This window comes from Mesoplodon mirus (genome assembly GCF_964341445.2).
Source record: "Mesoplodon mirus genome assembly, chromosome: 14".
NCBI classification, from domain to species: domain Eukaryota; kingdom Metazoa; phylum Chordata; class Mammalia; order Artiodactyla; family Ziphiidae; genus Mesoplodon; species Mesoplodon mirus.
Genome location: NC_138990.1, coordinates 87,646,250 through 87,673,061, shown reverse-complemented (window position 1 = coordinate 87,673,061; position 26,812 = coordinate 87,646,250). Strand labels below are relative to the sequence as shown.

Sequence of the window (26,812 nt, the reverse complement as noted above, 5' to 3'; positions counted from 1 at the left end):
CCATCCTTCTATTTCCAGTTTTCAGTGATGATTAAGACAAGTTCTTAATTTTATATATCAGGAAAGAATGTCTAATTTTATGAAATATCATATAGTTTTTCAATTCTGAACTGACAATATATTAAAAGGTCTAGATGTGGGTTTTACATTGTTTATCTGCTAAAGAATTCCACCCCAAAATTTAGTTTTAAAAAGTATCAGTTGAAAAACTCCATTCGAAAAATATATGATCTATCAATTTGAATACTGCTATCAACTCTGTCTTTCCTCAGAGTTGCAAGATATCTGTCTTATAAATCAGAATTTTGGAGTCAGCCAAAAAACTGCAATTGTCAAATAGGAAGCAATAATGACAAATAAATGAACATTTTAAGAACTTTACCTTCTGAGGATCAAGCTTGCCCAAGACTACTTCCATGAAATCTTCATCTGAAAGCGTGATGGTTACATCAGCAGAATCTTTTGCAGGGCCTTGATACACTTTTCCAGAACCATTTTTTAGGTCAATAGCTGGGAAAAATAGGAAGAAACAAATGTCTGTCATTTTTTTCTTCACAATATGAGAATAAAATAAACCAAATAAATGCAGAGATTTTTATAGTTTCCAAGTTACTGTGGTACTTATTCTATTGGGTTGGCCAAAAACTTGTTTGGGTTTTTCTGTAAGATATGGAAGACCCGAACAAACTTCTTGGCCAACCCAATACATTATATATTACCTATCACTTAGAAAAAAACTCTAAACCCTTGATTTTTTGAGATGTCCTCTTTATAAAGAATATGATCTTCAAAATAGTCAAATCCATAATAGTTTTTCTTCATTGAAGAAGTTTACACAACAGAGATATTTGAAATGTGAATCAATGTAGAGTAATATAAGGAAGTTAAGTGGTTGGAAGTTATAGGGTTAAGGCCTTTAGATTCAAATAAAGACTCTGTAGTCAACAAAGGAAGAAATATTGGTTGGCGTGGGGGAAGGGAATGCACACTCTAACTACCTTTCAAAAACCTGAATTCATCAAAGGTTCTGTCATATGAATTAAACGACAGTCAAATTAAATTTTAAAAAGTATTCTGATTAGTTTGCTATAATTTATTTATAAAATGTTTATTGCCCTCATTGTTGTGAAGAAACGTTAAAATTAAAATCTTTTCCCTTAAATGTTTTTGACAGAAGGATTAAGTCTCCCAGAAACAGGCTGGGTAACTGGAAAAACTATTAAAAATTTGCCTTCATTGCTCTCTATACAACACTTACAGAGCTTTATGTGAAAGTTACATTTTAGAAAGTTTTAATTGTCTCATATATGACTGAGACCAGTCATCCAGGAAGGTAATTCCCCTCATCCAGCTTCAGCCTCTTGAATGTGCTTTCTCTGCTACTGCGAAGGAGCGATGATTGCATCACTCTCCCTAAGAGTGTCAGGAAACTCCCAATTTAGGATCAAGGAAAAGCTACACACACGTAAGCAAAACCATGCATTCTGCTTAGCCAAGCCCTACTCCAAAGAGAAAACTAAGTCACTCCCACTGTCCACAGAAGAGAATCTTGCCAACTAAACTAAAAAATAATAACATGACTATGACGGTTACCTGGGAAGGAGTAAGAGTGACAAGGAGACCTTTTTGCTTTTTGTGCTTCATTCACTCACTTCATTGTTAAGTTTCTTCTGTGGGTGTCAGACAATGTACAAGGTACTAAAAGTAAGGCATGAAGAACAAAGGCTCTGTTCTTATTGGTACACACATATTACAAATGTGTTTTATGTATTATTTGTATAGCTAAAAAGAAAGGTAGAAAAAGAGAGGGACGAAGGCAGGCAGGGAGGGAGCAGGGAGAGAATAAGGGGCGGGGGTCAGAGGGCAGAAAGGAAAGACTAAAGAAAAGCAAACCTCTGGTATTCAACAGACATGATTTTAATTCTTCACAAGTAAGCGTAAGGACCACTGTATGTACTAGTCTTGCTCAGGAATAAAACTGGACTCATGCGTCTTAATACTTCAGTGTGGAATAAGTCTGTTAGCTAATGAAGGCCCTTCTAATGAAGGGCTGTCTACCTGCCCTCTCACTCACTTGGTTTTACATGCTGCTTCACAGCCATGACGTTTATGAAACAATAAAACATTATTATTATTATTTTTTTGTGTGGTACACGGGCCTCTCACTGTTGTGGCCTCTCCCATTGTGGAGCACAGGCTCCGGACGCGCAGGCTCAGCGGCCACGGCTCACGGGCACAGCCGCTCTGCGGCATGTGGGATCTTCCCGGACCGGGGCACGAACCCGTGTCCCCTGCATCGGCAGGTGGACTCTCAACCACTGCGCCACCAGGGAAGCCCAATAAAACATTTTTTCTGTGGAAAGCTAATAACTAGTGCTGGTAAAAGAAAAGAAGGCTAAAAAGGGGGAAGTTCTTAGCAAGAATACTGAAATTTGGGGTAAAGGAGTGAAACTCCCCATTCCACAGTGGCTCAAGTCATGGTCTACAAATGGCTCCTGCAGGAGGATCGTCATCCACCACCATCACTTTAGGTTTACAGACACCTGTTAGGTCATGGGTAATCTAAATGAAATGAAGAAACAAGCTATATGTATTTTCTTTTTGTGGCAGAATGTATTTTTAAAGCTTTATGAATTATTTTAGCTCAGTATTTATATAATCATTAATGCACTGAAAAAGTCCAAAAAGTTTCAGTTATACTTTACAGAATTTAATGGGGGAGGGAAAGGTGTTAGATGAGAACATATATTTGGACTTAGAGATATTTGAAGGTTTTAGAATATATACCTTACAAATTACAACACTCTTACCAAAGTGGGTATACAAGGAACATACCTCAACTTAATAAAAGCTATTTATGACAAACCCACAGCCAACATAATATTCAATGGTGAAAAGCTGAAAGCCTTCCTGCTAAAATCTGGAACAAGACAAGGATGACCACTCCTATTCAACATAGTACTGGAAGTCTATTCGGCATTCAGACAAGAAAAAGAAATAAAAGGTATCCACATTAGAAGGAAAGAGGTAAAATTGTCATTATATGCAGATGACATGATACTAAATACAGAAAACCCTAAAAATTCCACACAAAGACTACTAGAACTGATAAATTCAGCAAGGTAGCAGAATACAAGATTAACATACAGTTGCATTTCTTTACACTAACAATGAAATATCAGAAAGGCAAAGTAAAAAAAAAAAAAAATCCTTTTAAAAATCATATCAAAAACATAAAAAACTTAGGAATAAACCTGACCAAGGAGGTGAAAGGTTCATATGCTGAGAACTGTAAAACACTGATAAAGGAAATGGAAGATGATTTAAAGAAATGGAAAGATATCCCATGCTCTTGGATTGGAAGAATTAATATTGTTAAAATGGCCATACTACCCAAAGCAATTTACAGATTTAATACAATCCCTATCAAATTACCCATGACATTTTTCACAGAACTAGAACAAATAATTCTAAAATTTATATGGAACCATAAAAGACCGAGAATTGCCAAAGCAATCCTGAGGAAAAAGAACAAAGCAGGAGGCATAACCCTCCCAGACTTCAGACAATACTATAAAGCTACAGTAATCAAAATGGCATGGCACTGGTACAAAAACAGATATTGGATCAGTGGAACAGAAGAGAGCCCAGAAATAAACCCACACATCTACGGTCAATTAATCTTTGACAAAGGAGGCAAAAATATACAATGGAGAAAAGACAGTCTCTTCAGCAAGTGGTGCTGGGAAAGCTGGACAGCTGCATGTAAATTAATGAAGTTAGAACACACCCTCACACCGTACACAAAAATCAACTCAAAATAGTTTAAAGACTTAAGTATAAGACATGACACCAGAAAACTCTTAGAAGAGAGCATAGGCAAAACATTCTCTAACATAAATTGTACCAATGTTTTCTTAGGTCAGTTTCCCAAGGCAAAAGAAATAAAAGGAAAAATAAATAAATGGAACCTAATCAAACTTACAAGCTTTTGCACAGCAAAGAAAACCATAAACAAAATGAAAAGATAACCTCCACACTGGGAGAAAATATTTGCAAACAATGCGACAGACAGGGCTTAATTTCCAAAATATACAAACAGCTCATATAATTCAATATCAAAAAAAAATTTTTTTTAATGGGCATAAGACCTAAATAGACATTTCTCCAAAGAAGACATACAGGTGGCCAATAAGCACATGAAAAGTTGCTCAACACTGCTAATTATTAGAGAAATGCAAATTAAAACTACAGTGAGGTATCACCTCACACCAGTCAGAATGGCAATCATCAAAAAGTCTACAAATAATAAATGCTGGAGAGGGTGTGGAGGAAAAGGAACCCTTCTATATTGTTGGTGGGAATGTAAAATGGTGCAGCCACTATGGAGCACAGTATGGAGGCTCCTTAAGAAACCAAAAATAGGGCTTCCCTGGTGGTGCAGTGGTTGAGAGTCCACCTGCTGATGCAGGGGACATGGGTTCGTGCCCCAGTCCGGGAAGATCCCACATGCCGCAGAGCAGCTAGGCCTGTGAGCCGTGGCCGCTGAGCCTGCACGTCCGGAGCCTGTGCTCCACAACGGGAGAGGCCACAACAGTGAGAGGCCCGCTTACCGCAAAACAAACAAACAAAACAAAACAAAACAAAAAAACAAAAATAGAGTTACCATATGATCCAGCAATCCCACTCCTGGGCATAATTCTGGAGAAAATTCTGACTGGAAAAGATACATGCACCCCAATATTCATAGCAGCACTATTTACAATAGCCAAGACATGGAAGCAATCTAAATGTCCATCAACAGATGAATGGATAAAGAAGATGTGGTGTGTGTATATACACACATACACACACACACACACACACACACAACAGACTGCTACTCAGCCATAAGAATAAAATAATGGGGACTTCCCTGGTGGTCCAATGGTTAAGACTCTGTGCTCCCAATGCATGGGGGCCGGGTTCGATCCCTGGTCAAGGAGCTAGATCCCGCGTGCCGCAACTAAAGATCCCTCATACTGCAGCTAAGACCCTGTGCAGCCAAAATAAATAAATAAATATTAAAAAAAAAGAATGAAATAATGACATTTGCAGCAACATAGATGGACCTAGAGAATGTCATACTAATTGAATTAAGTCAAACAGAGAAAGACAAATATTATATGATATCATTTATATGTGGAATCCAAAATATGAACTTATTTACAAAACAGAAACAGACTCAGAGACAGAAAACAAACTTACGGTTACCAAAGGGGGAAGAGGAGAGGGGATAAATTAGGAGCTTGGGATTACCAGATACAAACTAATATATATAAAATAGGTAAACAACAAGTCCTACTCTTTTGCACAGGGAACTGTATTATGTATCTTGTAATAAGCTATAATGAAAAAGAATATGAAAAGAATATATATATGTGTATATACATATGTATATGTGTAAATATATATATATATAACTGAATCACTTTGCTGTACACCAGAAACTAACACAACATTGTAAATTAACTGTATGTCAATTAAAAAAAAAAGTATAGATCCAGTAAACAAACTAACCTAGGGATGTCATGTATTAAATAAATAAATAAATAGATAAACAGATAAGCTATATATCTATTGTATACATTGTACAACACAGGAAATATATTTTATAATAACTATAAATGAAATATAACCTTTAAAAATTGTGAATCACTATGTGGTACACCTGAAATTTATACAATATTGTACATCAACTATACCTCAATAAAAAATTTTTATTTTATAATAAATAATAGATAGTGTTACAGATTTTACTCAACAGGATGACCTTGCTACAATGTTCTGATTTCAGCTCCCAAAACAGCTGAAGAAGTCTACAGTGTTTCTCTTTCTGATTCTTTTTTATTTCATTAATATTTTGCACATCAGTATGGATAAGAAGGTGCAAGTGAGCATTCCAAGATCTGGGCTTCCTTCCCAAAAGCACCTCACTTTTTTTTTTTTTTTTTTTGCGGTACGCGGGCCTCTCACTGTTGTGGCCTCTCCCATTGCGGAGCACAGGCTCCGGACGCGCAGGCTCAGCAGCCACGGCTCACGGGCCCGGCCGCTCCGCGGTATGCGGAATCCTCTCAGACCGGGACACGAACCCGCGTCCCCTGCATCGGCAGGCGGACGCTCAACCACCGGGCCACCAGGGAAGCCCTCAAATTGTTTCTATATGTCTAAATCTACAATGAGAAGTCCCACTTCTGAACACATTTAAATTTGTGATAATCATGGTTAAAACTAGGAATATCAGAAGGGGCTTATATGCATTATTATTTTACTTAAAACAGCAATAACCACGACGAACATTATAAATCACGTATTAAGTATTTACTGTTTGTCAAAACTATGCTAATCACTTTACTTTCATTTCCTCATCTAAACCTCACAACAACTCTGTGAAGAAGGTACTATTTTTAACCATTTTACAGATGGGAAAATCAAGGTAACTGACACCCAGTAAGTGTCATGACTGACTTAAAAGCCCACACACATCCTCTGTGCTATATTAACTTGGAATTTTAGCAATGAGGAGAAAATAACTGGTGTTATTTATGTCACTACGAAGTGATTCACATCGGTATCTTGATGGCAACTGCTCATATAAATTATTTCAATTTAAGCCAACTTCATCCTCTAATTTTACCTTTTAGGTGAACAACATTCCAGTTAGGCATACGGTTTTGGCTGTAAAGCTAATTTGCCAATGTTAATAGAGCCTTTAGTATGGTCCAGGTGCTGGTCTGAGGTAGGTGTTAGTTTTGTCAACCCTACTAAAGCCCTAAGGGGTTTAGTTTATACTGCTAGTGAGCATGAGAGCTGGGATTCAAACACAGGCAGTCTGACTCAAAGGCTCCATGTTACTGCTCTATACAGCCCTACAATTAAAACAGGCTAATGAGGGGCTTCCCTGGTGGCGCAGTGGTTGAGAGTCCGCCTGCTGATGCAGGGGACACGGGTTCGTGCCCCGGTCCGGAAAGATCCCACGTGCCGCGGAGCAGCTGGGCCCGTGAGCCATGGCCGCTGAGCCTGTGGGTCTGGAGCCTGTGCTCTGCAACGGGAGAGGCCACAACAGTGAGAGGCCCGCGTACCGCAAAAAAACAAAAACCAAACAAACAAAAAAACAGGCCAATGAGCCAATAATGATAATCTTGTGCCTTGAGATGTGAGGGTCAGAGCAGAGTGCCTTGGGGGCCCAGGAGTTCCATCATTTTACAGCATAACATTTCCTCCTTTGGAGCTAAATATTATGTCAGAATTAGGCATCGGAGAGGAGAGGAATGGCCATAGCTATTCAAGTGGCCTAGGGGCCCACAGTATCAGCTCCCACTTAGTGCCACACACTTCCTAAAAGAGCAGCTGGTAAGGTTCACTGAGGGCTTGTTATTTACAGTTTGGGAATAAACATGAAAATCTTCAGAAAAGATAAATTTCTGATTGCCGGTCATTTACAGAATATCTGCTCCTCCTGTCTTACTGAGTCCATAACCTTAGGTAGGTTCAATGCTCTATGCTTGCTCATCTTTGCAATGTCTTATTAATGCCTGAGTGGAAGGCACACTACTAATACCAAATATTAATTATACTTATCTTCAGGATTATAAACATAACTACAGATTTTAATGAGGTGGCATAAATTATTAACATTTATTTAGGGCTTTAACTTTTCACAATCTTATTTAGAAGGCACAATTTGTAATGTCATTTCCATGTCTTAGTTGCAGAAACAAAGTAACACTTTGGCAAAGTGACTTGCTTAAAGTTATGCAGCATACTGATAGTGGATATTCCTAGCCTGGATAGCTCTTTGACCAAAAGTTCTTATGCCATTGGTGATATAATAACAGTAGCAAAAATGTAACGAGCACTTAACATGTACCAGATGCTGTGCTGAGCACTCTAAGCACATAATCCAATTCTTACAACAACCCCACGATGAGGTTATTATTATTCCTATTTTACAGATGAGGAAATGGAGTCTCAGAGAGGTCAAATCATTTACCCAAGATTGCACGCTCATTAAGCGGCAAAGAATCAGGATCCAAACTCTAGTCTCTCTGACTCCTAAGACTTCCCTCTAAACCCTGCAGAATAAGAGTACATGTGTAAAATATTTCCCTTACCTAAAATTTTTTAAAAAGTGAGAGGATGGGAGGAAGGGTTGCACATCTGTGCCATGAACAAGGAAGTATGGTTATTAGCTTAACCCTCGAAACCTAAGGTTCAAAAAAAAGAAAACAGAACAAAGGTATGACATGTTCCTGTGTCTATCATTAGATTTTACTCTGCTTATGTTCTAAATAAAAACCTACTGGGTTAAGGGCATTGAACTGTAGTTCAGCTGATTTAACTGTAATACTTCTCTCCATGTACAATGTTTACTAACAATGCTACATAGCAATAATAATTAGGAAACCATTAAGTGACAGCATGTAATGTTGGTTTTAGGTTGTAAAAGGGTACTACAAAAATAGGAAATGATACTTGTGGGTACACGTATACAGATATATGCACATACACAGACACACAAAGGTAAATTTGTTATTCAGGTATAAGAATATTGGCCAAGTCTAAAAGTTGCTTTGTGCACTTGAATATCAGAATATGACTGCTTTTCAAATTGAATAACATCTGGTTAAAAGTAGGTACATTTGCACAAATTTATGCTTGTCCAGAATGAGGTTTCAAAAATCTGCAGCAACTAGATTGTGGTAGGAGAAGGTATATTTTGAACATGCGGCGTAATTCTTTTCTTAAAGCTAAGTCTTAGGGCAGTTAAAAATATAAGTAAGACTATTTATCAGGGTCAAGATATATTTGTAATAGTAAAAACAGAAACTTTCAGGTAAAACACCCCATTTATTAATCAAGAACTATGCTTTTACCAAATTGCTTCCTTTCCTTTAAATTGCTTTATTCGAGGCAGGGATCAGGGTACCCACATTTCCCACGATAAACTCATCTCTTATTTCGGTCAGCCAATTTTTCTAGCCACCCAAAATGCAAGTCCTTGTGTAACAGGGAAGAGCCAAATCTGACTACATGTTGGATCTGTTTCTCTTACTTTAACTTTCGCTTCCTGTTACTTTTGATCACTACAAGGATACTGTCTATACACCATGGTCTGCCTCAGGGAACCCTGCCCCTCTGCCTGAATGTTAAACCAGAGTGCCTTTGTTCAGGGAACATCCTGACCCTGTCCACCTGTGGATGGCTGCAAGAAAGAAGAAATTAACACATTCCCTCCCCTAGGCTGGCCATTCCAGGGGATATTTGCAAATCTTATGGCCTTTTTACTTTACTTCCTCATCTCCTCCCCTTCTCTGTTTTATAAAAGAAACTGGCATCCAAACCCCGATAAGATGGTTTTTCGGAGACCCTAGTCTGCCATCTTCTCGGTCTGCCAGCTTTCCGAATAAAGTGGCACTCCTTGCCTCAACACCTCGTCTCCGATTTACTGGCCTGTCATGCGGCGAGCAGAGCGAGCTTGGACTCGGTAACAGAAGGAATGTAGCAGGATTTAAAGTATATATTATAACAATCATCAGAAATATGTAACAAAAAATGTAATAGGATTTCACAGGAGGTAAGTTTATTTACGAAGAACTGTGGTGTGTTTTCAGTGAGAATCAAAGATTTTACAGTATGGAGGAACATCGGATTTAAAGGGGGTCCCCCTAATAACGTGTCGATGTTTCTACTAGATTAGTTGCTGTGACTACTGTCTTTAGACAAAGCACAGTGGGAAGCTGATTATAAATCACAAAAGGCCCGTTCATGTTTAGGTTTCAAAAGAAGAGGTTTCCTTACCAAAGACTTAGTTCATAAAGCTGCTTTTAACAGACGCTATTCAAAGACGTCATTATTTCAGAAGAGTTGGGAATCCACTTTCTGAAAAAGTCAGTGCCATCTAGGATTCTTTGTAATTGTCTTTGTTACTGGCCTGGCAAAGCTTTGAACAGCCTATAGTCTGTCAGAAAGAAAGGGTTTATCTCCTCCGGATATATTATGTCCTAGCTAAAGAACTTTGATAAAATTATAAATTCTCTTTGGGAAACTTACAGCGTTTCTGAGCTAAAACAGTAAGTAGAGAGAATCAGTCTTGGGACTTAGATCATCTTTAGAAGACAACAAAAGGTCATCCACATTTTGGTTACACGTAGAATCACTGAGAAATTTATAGTCTATGAGGTCGTGGTTGTGGAATTGTGAAAAGCAAGAGTGTACCTCTGAAATTCTAAGCATAACTGTCCAGGATAATTACTGATTTTCCCAGGAAAAGGTAAACAAGCATTAACTATTTGATCTAGAGGAAAATGTCAAATGGTGGAATTTCCTGGGAGAATCATCAACTCATCAATAGAAGGTATCGAACAACAGTTTCCATCCCAAGACTTGCCCCCAAAGCCTCACCTTGCTGTGTCCACTAATTCTAAACTATAACATCCATGTCATTCATATAATGATCCATGTGCAATCCTAATCAACACTCCTCTCCGCCTAAAGTTAAAAGACCTGCCTTGAACCAAACTTCAAAATCTCAATAAATATCCCAACTTTGTCCTCTCTCTGAGACACCATTAAGACACTTTTGTGGTAGTGTTCTTTCTTACTGCAGTAAACAATAAACTCAGCTTTGTCGTATCCACAGACTGTTTAGCTGATGTGGGGGAACGAGCATTTGACTGTCCCTGGAGATTAAGGATTATGTCTTATTTATTTTTGTTTTTTACAATACCTAATGAAACTTAAGATACCCAGTAAACACTTTAAAATGTTGCAACTTAATATTTGCTGAATAAATGAATGATTGCAATATTTTTGAATTCTTGAATGTTAGACAAGTTGGCAAGGCTCTTTCTAAGAGGAGGTAGTTCTCATGAATGGTGGTACCACCCCTCTAGGGAGACTTTGGATTAGGATTGCCAGATTAAGCATTTAAAAATACAGGGAGGGGTTCCCTGGTGGCGCAGTGATTAAGAATCCGCCTGCCAATGCAGGGTTTGAGCCCTGGTCCGGGATGATCCCCCATGCCGTGGAACAGCTAAGCCCGAGCGCCACAGCTCCTGAGCCTGTGCTCTAGAGCCCAAGAGCCACAACTACTGAGCCCACGAGCCACAACTACTGAAGCCCGCGCACCTAGAGCCCATGCTCCACAGCAAAGAGAAGCCACGTCAATGAGAAGCCCGAGCACTGCAATGAAGAGTGGCCCCCGCTCACAGCAACAAGAGAAAGCCTGCAAGCAGCAACGAAGACCCAACACAGCCAAAAATAAAGTAAATAAATTCTTAAAAATAAATAAATAAATAAAAATTAAAAAAAATAAAAATACAGGGAGCTGGAGCACAGAGGATTTTTATGGCAATGAAACTACTCTGTAAGATGTACGTACTACTCAATACATGTCATCATACATTTGTCCAAACCCATAAAATGTACAACACCAAGAGTGAATGGTAATGTAAACTATGGTCTTGAGGTGATAATGATGTCTCAGTGGAAGTGCATCAGTTGTAGGAAATGTAACTTTTTAGTAGGAGACGTTGATAATGGGGGAGGCTATGTATGTGCAGGGGACAGGTGTATATGGGAAATCTCTGTACTTTCCTCTTAATTTTGCTGTGTACCTAAAATTGCTCTACAAGAAAAAAATCTATTAAAAAAATACAGGAAGCCCAGTTAAGTTTCAATTTCAGACAAACAATAAAGTATTTTTAGTATACGTGTATCCCACATAATATTTGGAACATACTTACATAAAAATTATTCTGAAATGATATGAAATCCAAATGTTATCGGACAATCCTATTTAGGATATGTACAGGGCATATTTGGTTGACATGTTGTGAGATGGGGGGCAGTGGGGTGTGTGAGCCCTGTTGGCAGAGGCCAGGAACACTTAATGTCCTGAAATTATGGGACAGTTCCATGCAACAAAAAACTGTCCCACCAAAAATGCCAATAGCACCATTTGTGAAAACTGGCAGACTTGCTGGGTAGGAAAAAAACTTTTCCTCTACCCTCTTCCGTATACTAATTGGGGGCATGCAAATTAAAGTGACAAAAGACAGATTAACAGGAGAAAAACAGTATATTTGTATGCATAATGGAACTAACAAAAGAAGTAGCTAGCTCATTAAGTCGTTGAAGTTAGAGGCTTATATACCTGACTCAGGAAGAGAAAAGGAGAGAGGAGAAAAGACTTCTTTGGGAAGAATTATAAGTTTATTTAAGAGAGACAAATGGGTTTTAGGAGAACAAAGGAGAGATAGAAGTTTGTGATAATGTTTTTCTAAGCAGGTACCCGTGGTCTTTCCTCTTAAAGGTTATAAATCTCACCAGAGAGGGGATTTATAATAGATTTACTCTTGGCTTCCTTCCTGGGAGTAAAAGCTGCCAGAAGAGGGAATTTATGGCAACCTCATTACCCAAAAGTTTCTGCTTTTAATAAAAGAAGCTCCAAGGCAGCTTCTTTCTTTATCTGTTGAATCTCAAATGTCTTTAGTTTCAAATAATCTTTATACCACCTCTGGGGTTCTGAGTGGATCCCCATAGACTCTTTTGTTTGGGCCGTGCCGTGAGGCATGTGGGGCTCAGTTCCCTGACCAGGGATGGAACCCGCCCCCTGCAGTAGAAGCTTGGAGTCCCAACCACTGGACCGCAAGGAAAGTCCCTTCCATAGGCTCTTATTTGTGAATTTTCTTTCTTCTTTAATGTCTTTTGTGTACAATCTTTGGAAAGAATATTCTTAATTATAAGCAGAATCTGGTAATAACTTTTCCTACTTATCTTTAGAGGAAGTCAGCTGTGATACACTGGAAAAGACAGAAATTGAAGCCTACGGTTTGAATGTGTCTAAATAACTTCTTTTCTATACTATAGACTCTCATAGTGCATAGGGTACTCTTTTAAATCAGTCCTGTATTTCCTTTTTTAAAAGTAAAAATCCAAGGGTCAATGTACTCAAAGTTAGAATTATGAACAATTTCTTCATTCATTAATAACATTGAAAAACCAGTGTGGTTCTTTTTCTCAATTTATATAATAAAAAGGTACTGTCAACTGAAAAATATTGCACAACCTAAAAGTTTTTGCCCCCCCCCCCAAAAAAAGGTAGTTGGAACACGAAGAGATTACTGCTAATTAAAGAAAATCAGACATGTCAAATTAATGAATTTAGCACTTTTCTATATATGGGAAGATGCAAGAGTCTGGGCTTATTGAAATTGTTCCTTTGATATGCACCTTAACTATCTAGGGCCAGTATCCTGCTTTTCTCCATCCTGAATCCCCTCAGGGTGCACAGTCGGGGACAGCTGCAGTGGCTGATGGCTAGATGGCCTCAACATCTTTGTTTACTGATATGGCAGGCCCTCAGCCACAGTACAATGAATATTCTTTGAGTTGGGAAGTTACTAATTAGTAGTACTCCTTCACAACATATGACATGGTCACAGTCTGAACGAAAAACAGTTGTTCTGTTTTTCTAAGTTTTTGAGTTTTGCAGGGATCCAAGGTCTGAAAAATTAGGTTACACTTTCCCAAATATCAGCACTTTTTTAGTGTTTTACTTAAAACCTCATTGAGAAGTATAGAGATGCTTAATGTGACCCAATTCAAAACTGAATGAAAAGAAAAACAAATATCATAATTAGGAGTAGTTGTTAGAAACACTTTCAGCTAACTTATTTGGGATAGAAACATCCATGCCTTTCGTTCCCTTAGGTATATATCTGGGGGTCATACAGGAGAATTCCAGGAAAAGTTAGCTGCTACTACAAGAAATCTGTAGTTCTCCCAAACTGACTGGAATCCAAAACACAAAGCTACCTTAAACAGTTTTATTTTCATAAAATATTTTCATATGCTCATGTTTTGGTTTTTGAAGTTCTGTTTGCTATTCAAGTCTGAGATATTTCTTGTCTTAGTCCTCAGTTTTTGAGTTTTATCTCAGTTTAAATGAAATCTGCTCATATTGGGAGTTCCTCAAGCAAATATTTTCTGGTTGTATTATACTTTTTCCCAGTGAATAATGTAGCAGACCGTTTGGTAGCCTACCTAAAAGCCATTTCCAGTCCCCTCCTTTCTTGTACTTCTTTATCTAAGGCTAAAAAGCCAGTTATTCATTCACTTCCCAGCCTCCCTTGAAGCTAGGTGTTAGCAATGTGACCCAATTTTGGCCATGGAAATACAATAGGAAGTTTGCTTGGTAACTTCCCAGAAAGATTTTCCTCACTGGTAAAAGAAAAGTAGAAAGTGAGGACAATGCCTCTTTCCTTCCCCATCCTTCCTGCTTTGTTTTCTGGTGAGGAAAAATCTGGAGCTGCTATAGTCAATGTGTGCCCATCAGGAGAAATCCCACATTTTGTTGCTGTACCATCCTGGAACTATTTTTATTGTATGACACACTTATATGTCTTTATTATTTAAGCCACCACTGGCTGCCTAGTCTGTTAAGTACAGCCTAAAACAGACTATATAAATATTATTTATGTATTAGAGTATTTACTATATCTGTCATGTTTACATTTGTTGATAAGGAAACATATGGTTATGTTCCATTTGTTCCTCCCCTGGAATGACTGCCAGAAAGTTGAAAAGGTTCTGTGGAAACCTTTGGAGCAATCTAATATTTCAATAAGAAAGGAAGAGGGGAACATATAGACAATTGCAGTCGCTCTATATAGAAACATCATTAAAGGGATCCCTAACTAGGAACTGCCATATTAATATGAATATGACTTCTAAAACTCAGTAAGTTTCTAATCCTATCCCATCTCTTACATGTACTCCTTTTTTAAATAGCTTTATTGAGACACAATTCATATATTATAAAATTCATACTGCCTCTTTGGAAAGGATTAGCATCCCACTTTGCAGAAAAGGTGAAAACTATCAGGTTGAACATTTCTTGCCCCACCTCTATCCTCTCTAACCAAAGGTCTCTATTTCTACACTTACCATTGACAATTCCAACCCCTCCACCCTGGATTCCTTATATCCTTGGTTTTTAAACTCCATCAAGAACGTTTAATATCTTTACATTTATGTAAGGAGGTAGCTCTTAGATGGGCCTTTCCAAAGGAGCCATAAGCAATAGGGTGTGACCCAAATGGGGCTAGCTAAGCAGTGTGGTCAGACAGCAAGAGGCCTGGGCAGGGCAAGATTGCTGACTAGACTGACCGCAGCAGGGCTTGGCAAGTTTAGGAGACTCAACAGGCTTTAAGGCTTCTTCAAAAGGTAGCAATCAAGGTCAGAGAAGCAAACTAATTAGACCCTTCAGGACAGTGCTCCAGAGCCAGTGCTACAAAGAACTAGTTCTCTGACTGAAGCCTAGGAAACCATTGCCCTTTTCTCAGTTGTAGTCTAAGTATTCTCCAGTCAGCATCTTTCCCTGTCAGAGCTTTCTAGATATTGGGGAAAACTAAAACAAAAATTAAAACAAAAAGATTTTAAAAAGAAGTATGGGGGAAAGGAAAGAAGGAAGGAAAGAAAAAAGAAAAAGGAAGGAAGGCAAGGAAAAAAAAGAAGATACTGTCTTCATCTATTTAAGAGCTCTCAGTGTCCAAGTCAGATTCAAGGCTTGGCTGAAGGACTGAGTCCCTCATGGTGGGCTAATTCTTCCAAGCCTTGTAATTTTCTTCATAGTTTTCCTTTCAGTTTCTGCCTTGAGAAAAGGACAATAAGTACAAAGGCAAAGACAATTTATAGATATTGCTGCCAGTTGATGCCTCCTTATGTCCTTTTTATGCATTTAGAAGGTCACCAGTGATCTAAAATCCTAAATCCAATGCCAATGCTCTCTTCTTAGACTTTAATTATTTTCACAATCTGAGAAGCATACTGTTTTTCAAGCAACATGCTTCTTAAAGTCCCTGCTATGTTTCCTTGATGCCTCTCCCATCCGCCTGACTACATTAGAGGAGCTGACCCCTGATTACTACTATTGGGTAGTCACTAAGCTTTAGTTTTTGGTTCTTCATTCCTTGCTTTCTTCACCCTCTCTCCTTAGAAACCACCTTTCTTCCTGAGGGTCAACTCCTGATACTTTTAATGTCTCTTTCTTGGTTTTATATTACTAGCTCTGTAATCATTCCTTAGCTCCAATCCCATTTCTCCAACTATCTTCCACCATGGATGTCCCACGATTACTTCAAACACTGAAATTAGTCTTAGTCTTGCCTACCCAAAATGGCTTGTCCTGCTATAGTCTCCTTATTTTTCACACATTAGTAAAACACCAGTCATCTAATGCTGTCAATGAGCAGCCTGTCTCCATTCCTACTCTTCTATGAGAAAAGTTCAAAATCTTATCTCCCTTCTTTTCCAAGATAACAACTTTCTAGGAAGAATATTAAGCAAACAAATGTACCATGTTCGACACCATACGTCATTATCAATGAGAGAAATTTAGAAACAGGTAAAAAATAACATCCTATATATTTTTAATTTTTTTTGAAAATCACAAACTTGAGGATTTTTTTTTTTCAGAAATAAATACTGTTAAAGTGACCTTTTCATGTACAGCAAAAGGGCATTTCTTTTATCTACCTCTGGCTCTTAAGATTTAGAAAGAAAAAAGTCCTATTTACTAAAAATCCATTATTGGTTCAGACAGATGTGCTTTAACTGAAGCACTGTTTACAACCTGGAACTCTCTCTGTGGATGCTTTTGATCCAGAAACTATAATCAAAAGCCTCTGCACTGAGCATATGGCAATGTACTTCTAGAACACAGGAAAATTGTGGCCATCTGAATTCCTGGCAATTTCAGCTACAGAAAAGTGTTTTTTTTTTAAGAAAGCTGCTTACTGAATTTCCCTCTTAAAAAGGTTCTCTTTTTCTTTCCTCTGTTGTATGGAAAGGAAAAATCAGCAGGTAAAGTCAGAATAAGTAATTTATTCATTTTTCAACTCTGTTTTCTTTTACTTGCTCGGAGCTCTATTATACATTTTCTGTGGAATTAATTTTCTACCTGGTGTCTATACTTTTATTTTTTAAAATCTTACAGGCAAGAATTAAACCAAGTTATGTTGAATTATGTAAAAAGCACTTTTCAGGAATGGTATTCTTACCTTTCTCCCATAGTTAATGCTGTTCCCTCTGCTACTTCACATGTTAATATTTCCCAAAGATTCAGGAAAATTGGAACTCTCGTGCTGGTTGGACTGTAAGTTACCATGTATTAGCCTTGTGATCCAAAGTGACAGAAACAGAATTAAAACTCAAACTAATTTAAGGGTTGGGGGAAGCAGGTGGGGAAGATTTTGGTCTTACATAATTGGGTAAGATGGGCACTACACAGGACTGGACCAAGGGTTCAAGTGAGATTGTCATGACATCCTCTTATTCCCAATCAAAAATGAACTTTACTTTTCTGTCTTTGTTCTTTCCTAAAACACTCAGACATCATTCTATGTTCAGAGATGGTGGTCCTTTCTTTCAAAAATGTAACCGTTCCCTGCCAGCTACAGCAGAGAAATCCCAGAGAAGGGTTCTGATTGACCCAGGGGTCCATCCCTGAGTCAATCACTGTGGCCAGGGAACCTAAAATGAGCAGTATAGCCTAGAGGTTAATAGCATGTACTCTGACGGAATTTTGTAGATTTATGTAATCTCCTTTTAGTGTACTCTCTGATACTTGCCAGGCTCATAATCCCATTTTCATGGGAAGTCCCACTGCCATTTCCCCAGTTCAGTGTAGGGCCCTGGAGCCTAAGCATTGACCAGTGAGAGGCAGCCCAGGTTCTGGCTGTTCATTGCTCTTTTCATCCATCCCTATATAACAGCTATTTCCACTTCCCTAGGTAGAAGAGGAAAAAAATAAGGATATACTCTCAGTCCACTTCTCTCTAAATTTGGGATTATTTGTGAGAATTCTAATGATTTGATTTTAACTTTCAAGGATTGCTTCTGGTAAATACAAGTAGAGCCACACTAAGCTTCAGCAAAATCTTCCACTTGTATATTGGTTGTAACTTTTTCTGGTTTATCTCTGTTCCTTTCCTAACGTAGCTGTTACTAAAAAAATTTTGCTGGTAAAAGATAATAATAATAATTTATATTGGGACTTCCCTGGCGGTGCAGTGGTTAGGAATCCGCCTGCCAATGAAGGGGACATGGGTTCAAGCCCTGATCCAGGAAGATCCCACATGCCCTGGAGCAACTAAGACTGTGCGCCACAACTGCTGAGCCTGCGCTCTAGAGCCTGAGAACCACAACTATTGAGCCCACGTGCCACAACTACTGAAGCCCGTGCTCCTAGAGCCCACGCTCTGCAATGGGAGAAGCCACCGCAATGAGAAGCCCATGCACTGCACCAAAGAGTAGCCCCCGCTCGCCACAACTAGAGAAAGCCCATGTGCAGCAATGAAGACCCAACGCAGCCAAAAATAAATAAATAATATATATATATATATACTTTTATTTATATATAATTTATATATATAAATAAATAAATATGTATGATTTATATAGAGAGTGTTACTTAATTAGATATTGGTGGACAGAGTGTATGACTCAACTTCACTCCCCCATCTTCATGCAGAATTAGCCTCAGCTTATATTGCACAATTAAAGGAGCCACTCAAGTGACTCTCACCTAGACATAGATTGCTTCAAGGGTACTTGCTATGTTGTCTTAGGCAGAAAAGAGGCTGGCAGTTTCTTTTATGGGAAAATTTTGTGTCCTGCCTCATCAGTTATTCTATAATACATACATGAGTGAGTGCAAGCATAGATCTGATAAGCTTTTTTTATAATCTAATTGGGTAAAAAACCTTTTTCCCCGTGCACACATCTTCTGTTTTCTTTGCTTTCAGAATATATGTCTTTTGTAATTATTCCTTCCCATGTTTGAGAAACATTCTCCAAATGTCTGTTCATTCATTTACCTCCCTATCTTGTCTTACTGTTTCAGCTAGGAGGAAGTGGTAGGCTCTGATCATTTACCGAATCATAGTAACCCCTCTTTTTTTTTTAAGACAATTTTTTGAGAGAAGTTTTAGCTTCACAGCAAAATTAAGAGGCAGAAGCAGAGATTTCCCAAATAGCCCTGCCCTCACACATGCACAGCCTCCTCATTATCAACATCCCTAACCAGAGCGCTACATTTGTTACAACTGATGAACCTACACTGACACAGCATAATCACCAAAATCCATGGTTTGGACAAATGTAGAATGACATGTACCCATTTTGACAGTACAGAGTATTTTCAACCCGCTTTTAAAAAGCCTCCGTGTTCCATCTAGTCATCCCTTACCGCCAACCCCTGGCAATGACTGACCTCTTTACTGCCTCCATAGTTTTGTTTCTTTCAGAACGTCGTATAGTTGGAAATCATACAGTGTGTAGCCTTTTCAGGCTGACTTCTTTCACCTAATAATATGCATTTAAGGTTCCTCCATGACTCATCATGGTTTAACAGCTCACTTCTTTTCAGCACTGAATGATATTCCACATTCCTGATGTACCACAGTTTATATACCTGTTAACCTACTGAAAGACAGAGTGTTTACCTCTAAGTTTTGGCAAGTGTAAACAAAGCTGTTATAAACATTTGTGTGCATGTTTTTGTATGGAAATAGTTTTTAACTATTTTGGGTAAATTCTGAGGGGCATGATTGCTGGATCGCATGGTAAGAGTATATTTAGTTTTGTAAGAAACTGCCAAACTATCTTCCAATGTGACCGTACAATTTGGCGTTCTCAGCAGCAATGCATGAGAGTTCCTGTTGCTCCACATCCTCTACAGCATTTGGTGTTGCCAGTGTTCCAGATTTTGGCCATTCTAATAGACATGTAGTAGTATCTCATTGTTGTTTTATTCTGCATTCCCTCATGACATATGATGTGAAGCATTTTTCATATGCTTATTTGACATCTATATATCTTCTTTGGTGAGGTGTCTTTTAAGGGCTTTGGCCCATTTTTCAATCAGGCTGTTTGTTTTCTTATTGTTGAGTTTTAAGAGTTCTTTATTTGTGATAACAATCGTTTATTAGAAGTATCTTTTGCAAATATTTTTTTCCCAGTCTGTGATTTGTCTTCTCATTCTTCTGACATTGTCTTTCACAGACCAGAAGTTTTTTATTTTACTGAAATTCAGCTTATCCTCGTTTCTTTCATGGATCATGCCTTTGGTATTGTATCTAAGAAGTCGTCATCAATCCAAAGGTCATCTAGGTTTCTCCTATGTTATCTGTTACGAGTTTTATAGTTTTGTATTTTAATTTTGGGTCTGTGATCCTTTTTTTTTTTTTTTTTTTTGCTGTACGCGGGCCTCTCACTGTTGTGGCCTCTCCCATTGCAGAGCATAGGCTCCGGACACGCAGGCTCAGCGGCCATGGCTCACAGGTGCAGCCCCTCCGCGGCATGTGGGATCTTCCCGGACCAGGGCACGAACCCGTGTCCCCTGCATCGGCAGGCGGACCCTCAACCACTGCGCCACCAGGGAAGCCCTGTGATCCATTTTGAGTTAGATTTTGTGAAAGGTGTAAGGTCTGTGTCTAGACTAATTTTTTTGCACATAGCTGTCCAGTTTTTCCAGCACCATCTTTGGTCCATTGTATTGCCTTTGCTCCTTTGTCAAAGATCAGTGGACTATAGATCATGGTCTATTTCTGCATTCTCTGTTCTGTTCCAGTGATCTATTTGTCTTTTCTTTCCCCCAAACCACACTGTCTTTATGACTGTAGCTGTACAGTAAGTCTTGAAATCAGATAGCATCAGTCCTTCAGCTTTGTTTTTCTCCTTCAATATTGTTTTGGCTATTCTGGGTATTTTGCCTCCCATAAAAATTTCGAGTCAGTTTGTCAATGTCCACAGAATAACTTGCCGGGATTTTGATTAGAATAATCCCTCCACTTCATTACTGTCCCAGAGCCCAATGCTCTCAAGTTGCTCCCGGCTAAACAAAACTGCCTGCTGCTGTCTTCCACATGGCCTCTCCTTTGCCTTTCAAAATTACATCTCTTGACTTCTGCTTCCCCCTTAATGAAAACTCCAGTAGGTGTTAGAAGACCCATAATCTGATGCATGTGACTTATTGGTAGTTCCAAAACATTCCAAGAAGTATTTGCCTTTAACCAAGTGAACACCTATAATTGTCTGTGTATCAGGGAGTTTTCTGGTTGGAGATGTTTATTTTACCATTTGATAAAACCTGCCCTTTATAGTCTGGGCGTGGGTCAAGGTAAGGAGGTGAGCTTTCCTTCCATCTTGAGGAAGGAGGAGAAAATTGTTCTGGGAAGATGGTTCTTTTTACCAGCTGATCACTGAAGACTCAACTTAAAGAAGTCCTGTCTCTTCTTATCTTGCCAGCTAGGGAGTAAATAGTAGGCCCTGACTGAATTCGCTTTGGGATTCAGGGGGCTTTGGAGAACACTTAAAGGGCCTTTGCAGCCCAAGAGATCTGAGTTCAAATCTTTGGGTGGCAATATGACCTTGGGCAAGTTATTTAATTTCTTTGAGTTTAGGTTTCTTCATTTGTAAAACAGAGATATTACCCTTAGAGTGTTGTTGAGATTTAAATGAGATAAATAAAATACCTATTACAGTGCAGAGCGGGTGTTTAATAAACACTGGCTTTTATAAAAAATTGCCCTTTAATTGTTTATGGGTGGAAAACCCTCCAGTTGAGCAAGTGAGGGTGAGCCAATAGTATTTAATCTTCAAATATTAGAGGTCTTGGAATTAAGTTTTCTATAGTAACAGTATTATAAATAATGGCTGGGGTCCTATACCATTGCTCAAATATCTATTTAACCTGTAACATTCTTGATGGAGTTTGCTATAGTAAGGTTGCTGTTGGCAATACAGGCAGGCTTCTGGGGCAGTCAATATCTTAGATGCTCAGAGATCCTCATTATTTTTGTGAGATAATGAGTTCAGAATACTTACATGAAATTCCAGCAACACAGTCCCCCTGATTCAGCCTTTGTTATAGGATTAGGAACTCTTTTCTTCTGACCTCCCTCATCTGTTGGGTGTTGGCTGTGGGGATGGAAGCCCCTCTTGGTGGGTCCCTTGGCACAGGTCCTAGGAGGAAAGGGATTTATATTAATGAGTTTAGGATGGCAGGGAGGAGGGTAATGACAGGGATGTCAGTAAATAAGCTAGTGAGAAAGAGGCATGATTACTTCTCCATCTGAGCTGACTTCCTATATGCTCCTCCCCCCCCCCAAAAAAAATCTCAGAGCTTAGCCTGTTTGCTTTTCCTTACACTGTAACCACCCCTCGAGTCTGATAAAAGTCCCCTTTCCCTTTAAGACCAGCACTGAAGACAGCATACCCCTTTGTCCTGCCAGTCCCCAAAACCACAGTACTTTGGTTTTCTAAGAGATTTTGTTGCTAGCAATAAGGCAAAATAAGGCAAAATTTTATTTAAAAAAAGACTTCCTTTTTCAGACCCATCCTTCCTCTTTTATTTCTTAGAAATAAAGCTGAAGAATAAAGCTAAAGAAACTACAGGGAAAAAAAGAATGAAAGAAACTAAAGGGAAAAAACACAAAGGCACATAGCCTTTGAGCATCCAAAGAACAGAATAACGAAATTCAATTACAGTTCAGGGAATAGTTAGATTCAAGAATTCCCCTGGACTTTTTGTGTTAGGAGGTGGACTTGTGGCCTTTGGGCAGAGGGGACAGGGAAGGGAGGATGAAAGACATAATTTACCTCCATCTCTTCCATTTCCTTATCTTACTAATTTTGCTACAAGATCAGAGTTATGCTCAAGTTGCATAAGAAGTCAGGACTGGATTTAGGATTGAATAGAACCTTGTTAAGCGGGAGGTGAGTGACATTACAGGGTGATCTATGAAGAGCAGCAGTTTGAAAGTAAAGGGATTGTCTATGGCCACTTCTCCAAGGTAGTTCTTCAGGGACTCTTTTTATATATATGTAAGTCAGGTCCTGTCTATATTCAGGGTTCAACTATTAGTGAGGATCTACTCTGTGCTATGATAAATATTGGGGAATCAGGGATACAATAGATGTATTTAAAGATGCTTGTGTAATCATCAACATGAAATGTTTTACTAATTAAGCTGAGTGGTCATGCAGTACAACAACCAGTCTGCACAACAAAAACTATTTCATAGATCATAGAGCAGTAGAGGATCCTTCCCATACATCAGGGGTCGGCAAACTTTTTCTCTAATGGGCCAAACAGTAAATATTTTGCTTTGCAAAATATTGTTGAAACTACTCAGCTCTGCAGTTGTAGTGTGAAAGCAGCCATAGACAATATCTAAATGCCTATGCATTGTTATGTTCCAATAAATTTTACTAATGGACATGGGAATTTCATATAATTTTCATGTATCATGAGATATTTTTCTTCTATTGATTTTTTTCAACCATTTAAAAATGTAAAAAACATTCTCAGCTAAAGGACTATATAAAACCAGACAGCAGGCCGTAGTTGTAGTGGAATAAATAGACATAGTAAAAGGATTTAGTTGTTTCATTGAAACAGTTCATCTGCTAAACATCAAAGATAGGTTGTTGAATGGGCATTTTTTTCTGAATAAGAGTAAAAGGAATATCCTCACTTTTCATTAGTTGTTGTACTGTAGTCCCATAGTTTTGGATACAGAATGGGATGGCCTCAGAACATTTGTGGCGTCTCAAACATCACTGGAAAATTTGATTTGGACTGAGGTTTGACACTATATGGAAAACTTTAGAAGGAATAAGTATATGTCAAAAGGTTCGATTTAATTTAATAATAATAATAATGAGTAGCTAACATCTATTGAATTCTGACTATGTGCTAAACACTGTGCTCATTTAATCTTCATGATAATTGTATGAAGAAAGTCTATTACTATCCCCACTTTATAGATAAGGAAAGTAAAGCACGAAGAGATTAAGCAACTTGTCTAAATGACTGATTAGGCCAGGAGTCAAACTCTTGTTTATTTCAAGGATGAAGGAATTTAATAAACACTAACAGATGTTTGTATGGAAATATGTTAATATAAATGTTTCAGACATTACATGAAATTTCTAAAAATCTTATATGTTCTGGTATAAGTCATAATTCTAGTTATTACTTTAAAATGTATATCTCAGATAACTAAATTTCCTTGTAAATTGCATTATTATGAACTTTCATCAAATCTTTAACCATGGTCATTTTAAAGTCTTTTGTCATTTACAGACAGTTCTGGGTGTGTACTCTGATGCTTTTGCAAAAATGTTCCTATAAAAGGGTTTCATCTTCAAGGAATTCATGGAAAAGACTCTGACAAGTACAGGTTTCTGGTAACTGACTATACTGCTGAACTGAATGAATAAGCATTTTCAGAACTCTAATGGAAAACTGATGAATTCATAAAAGTGCTAACAAAAGATCGAGAGGAAAAAAAATTAATTACATGGGACTGAGTGAACTGATGAGTATGATTATAATTTTTGTGACTTTCTGTTTGAATAAAAAAAAAAAAAAACTAACAGATGTTTATCAGGAATAAAAATGCCAAGCAAAATGTGTTGATAATCAGGTTAAACTTGTTAATTTTACAGATGAAGAAAACAAAGTTTACGAGACATTTTCCATGGTCACACAGCAAACGACAGATCAGGAGTAGATCTCAGATTTTCTAACTACTAGGTCCCTTAGTTTCTTTTATTCTGCTAAACAGTATGCCCTTCAAAACCAAAAGATAGGCAGAATAGAATGAGTAAACATGTTAAACTTTGGGCTATACACAGAATTTATGTGGAATATAGAAAAATCTTGATTTAAGATCTAAAATATAAAATTAAGTTAAAGTCATTTAAAATAAAATCTGAATTAATAATTAAAACACAAATTAAACTGTAAGTATGTTAGACGTCAATAAAATAGGTTTTTTTTTTTTTAAGACAAGTTAAGTTTTAAATCCCTCATTTTTATGAGGAGGCTGGGATAAATAATGCAATTCATTTACATCTTTCAAATTAAAAAAAGGGAGATGGCTCTTAAATTTATTTTTTAAAAAGTTTCTATTAGAGTTGATTTACAATATTGCATTAGTTTCTGCTGTACAGCAAGGTATATCTGTTATACATATATCCACTAATTTTTAGATTCTTTTCTTAAACTTATTTTTTAAGTAACTTTTTTTATTGCTAAACGAAGTATATGTACACTGCAAAAAACTTAGGGAAAGCAAAAGGAAATAAAATTACCAGTACTCCTCCTATCCAAGTAATAGTGTGACCTTTTGGGGGGGTTGTTTGTTTTGCTTTCTGTTTTTTGTTTTTTTACCACAAGAAAAGGGTATAAAAATCAAAATCAGTTCAGCAATTTTTTTTAAAAAAAACTACTTTTATTTTTGGTGGGTAGTTCCTATTTACATTCACTCATTTAACATTTTCTGAACACCTAGGTTGGAAAGGGCACTGCGCTAGACACTTGGGATACAGGACAGTTTGTCCCTAAGAGGGTACCTGGGAGGAGACATAAACAGACGTTTATCAATAATAATACAAAACTTGTGTTAAAATACAATTAGAGTTGAATCTCACAGTTGAGACTGTGACACTAAGCATTCTGGAATTGTTAGGTTTTTCCAAAACAGCTCAACGCAGGGCTGGTGCAGTACTGTTATCAGCACTACTTCAAAACGAATGTTAAGTTAAACATTGGTGAAAACCCTTCATTTTAGTACCTGTCAAATGTTTAAACCTTTCAAAATTTTCCTTTTTAGCGAACTGGAAAGGCGCGTCCGGCCGGGGTAACCATTGCGCGGGGACAGAGACACTGCAGGGTTCACATTCACTTGGAGTATTCGCGGGACTCCTAGGGGAGCGGTGCTTGTTGGGGCTTGTAGTCTTTACCAGGACCGAAGACACCGCAACTGCATCTATAATGCACTTCTCCCTTTTAAGCTTTCTGGCCCAACAGTCAGATTAAGCCCTAACCTAAAGCATAATTTGACAACACTTACCACTTCCAAGGCTCTTTAGGTTTTTACTAGGTTCCTTACGTTCAACATTCAAACGCACACCGTCTCTCACAAGCCTCAAAGAGATTGGTCTGTCCTCAGCAGTGGGCGGAGCCTTAGGTGGACTGGATCTCTGGATTGGCCAACATCTCACTCGAAGAGGCGTTTTCCACTTGCCGTTCTGTAGACTGTGGTAAAGAAGTCAACCCTTTCCCGCAGTGTTCCTTTTCGCCGCGAGAATCTCGCGATATTTCCGCCAAAGGGACCTAGCGACGCGTAGAGAGCCGCCGAGGCCAGTGGGGGTGGCCGGCTCCGGAGCAGGGAAGAGTCAGGTCAGGGGGGCGAGGACGAGCGGGTGCTGCTTGCGCCACTTGGGTTCGGTCCGGGCCAGCCACCCAGAACCCAGAGGAAGTGTTGTGGACGGCGTGTCCCTCCTGGCCGGTGAGTCGGCCCGGGGTCGCGGCCGCTGGGTCGACCCCGAGTTTCACCTGGGCCCGCGCGGGTTGTGACAGGTGCGCGGACGAGCGCGGCGCTCCGCCCGCTCGCCGGTCCGCCCCCTCCGGGCCTCGCCCGCGGGGGCTCGGGATGAGCTGCGGGCCGCAGCTGAGCGGCTCCCGCTCCTGGCGCCTGGCGCTGCCGTCGTCTCCTCCCAAGAGCGGCCGCCGCCCGTGAGGGAAAGAGGGAGGGAGGCGGCCGCTGACCCCGGGCATGAGCCGGACGCGACATCCGTTGCTGGATTAAGGCGCCGACATGAACCTGCACCAGGTGCTGACCGGGGCTGTGAACCCCGGCGACCACTGCTTCTCCGTGGGCAGCGTCGGCGACCAGCGCTTCACGGTGAGTGA

At 38.9% G+C, this 26,812-nt stretch overlaps 2 protein-coding genes and 1 long non-coding RNA gene across 8 annotated transcripts in view; 1 reads left to right on the top strand and 2 right to left on the bottom strand.

Moving 5' to 3' along the window:
• The window catches only part of LOC309815747, a 34,902-nt gene extending 8,861 nt beyond the window's left edge, over positions 1-26,041 (bottom strand). The window contains exons 1-3 of one of the 2 annotated variants that reach the window (XR_014295930.1): positions 25,971-26,041; positions 21,934-22,071; positions 383-510 (exon numbers count right to left, since the gene is read on the bottom strand). This is a non-coding gene — a long non-coding RNA (uncharacterized lncRNA). Of the gene's footprint in view, positions 1-382; positions 511-21,933; positions 22,072-25,691; positions 25,707-25,970 lie in introns of those variants that run through there. The other variant, XR_014295931.1, reaches the window with a different exon arrangement.
• The window catches only part of LOC309815695 (uncharacterized protein), a 274,409-nt gene that overhangs the window by 98,931 nt on the left and 148,666 nt on the right, over positions 1-26,812 (bottom strand). The window lies entirely within an intron of this gene.
• LOC309815746 (dmX-like protein 1) overlaps positions 26,198-26,812 on the top strand; it is a 60,897-nt gene continuing 60,282 nt past the window's right edge. For all 4 annotated transcript variants that reach the window (XM_082642748.1, XM_082642745.1, XM_082642747.1 and 1 more), the window contains exon 1: positions 26,198-26,804. In XM_082642748.1, the coding sequence (XP_082498874.1) occupies positions 26,718-26,804 (87 nt within the window). In that variant the 5' untranslated portion in view covers positions 26,198-26,717. The remainder of the gene's footprint in view (positions 26,805-26,812) is intronic.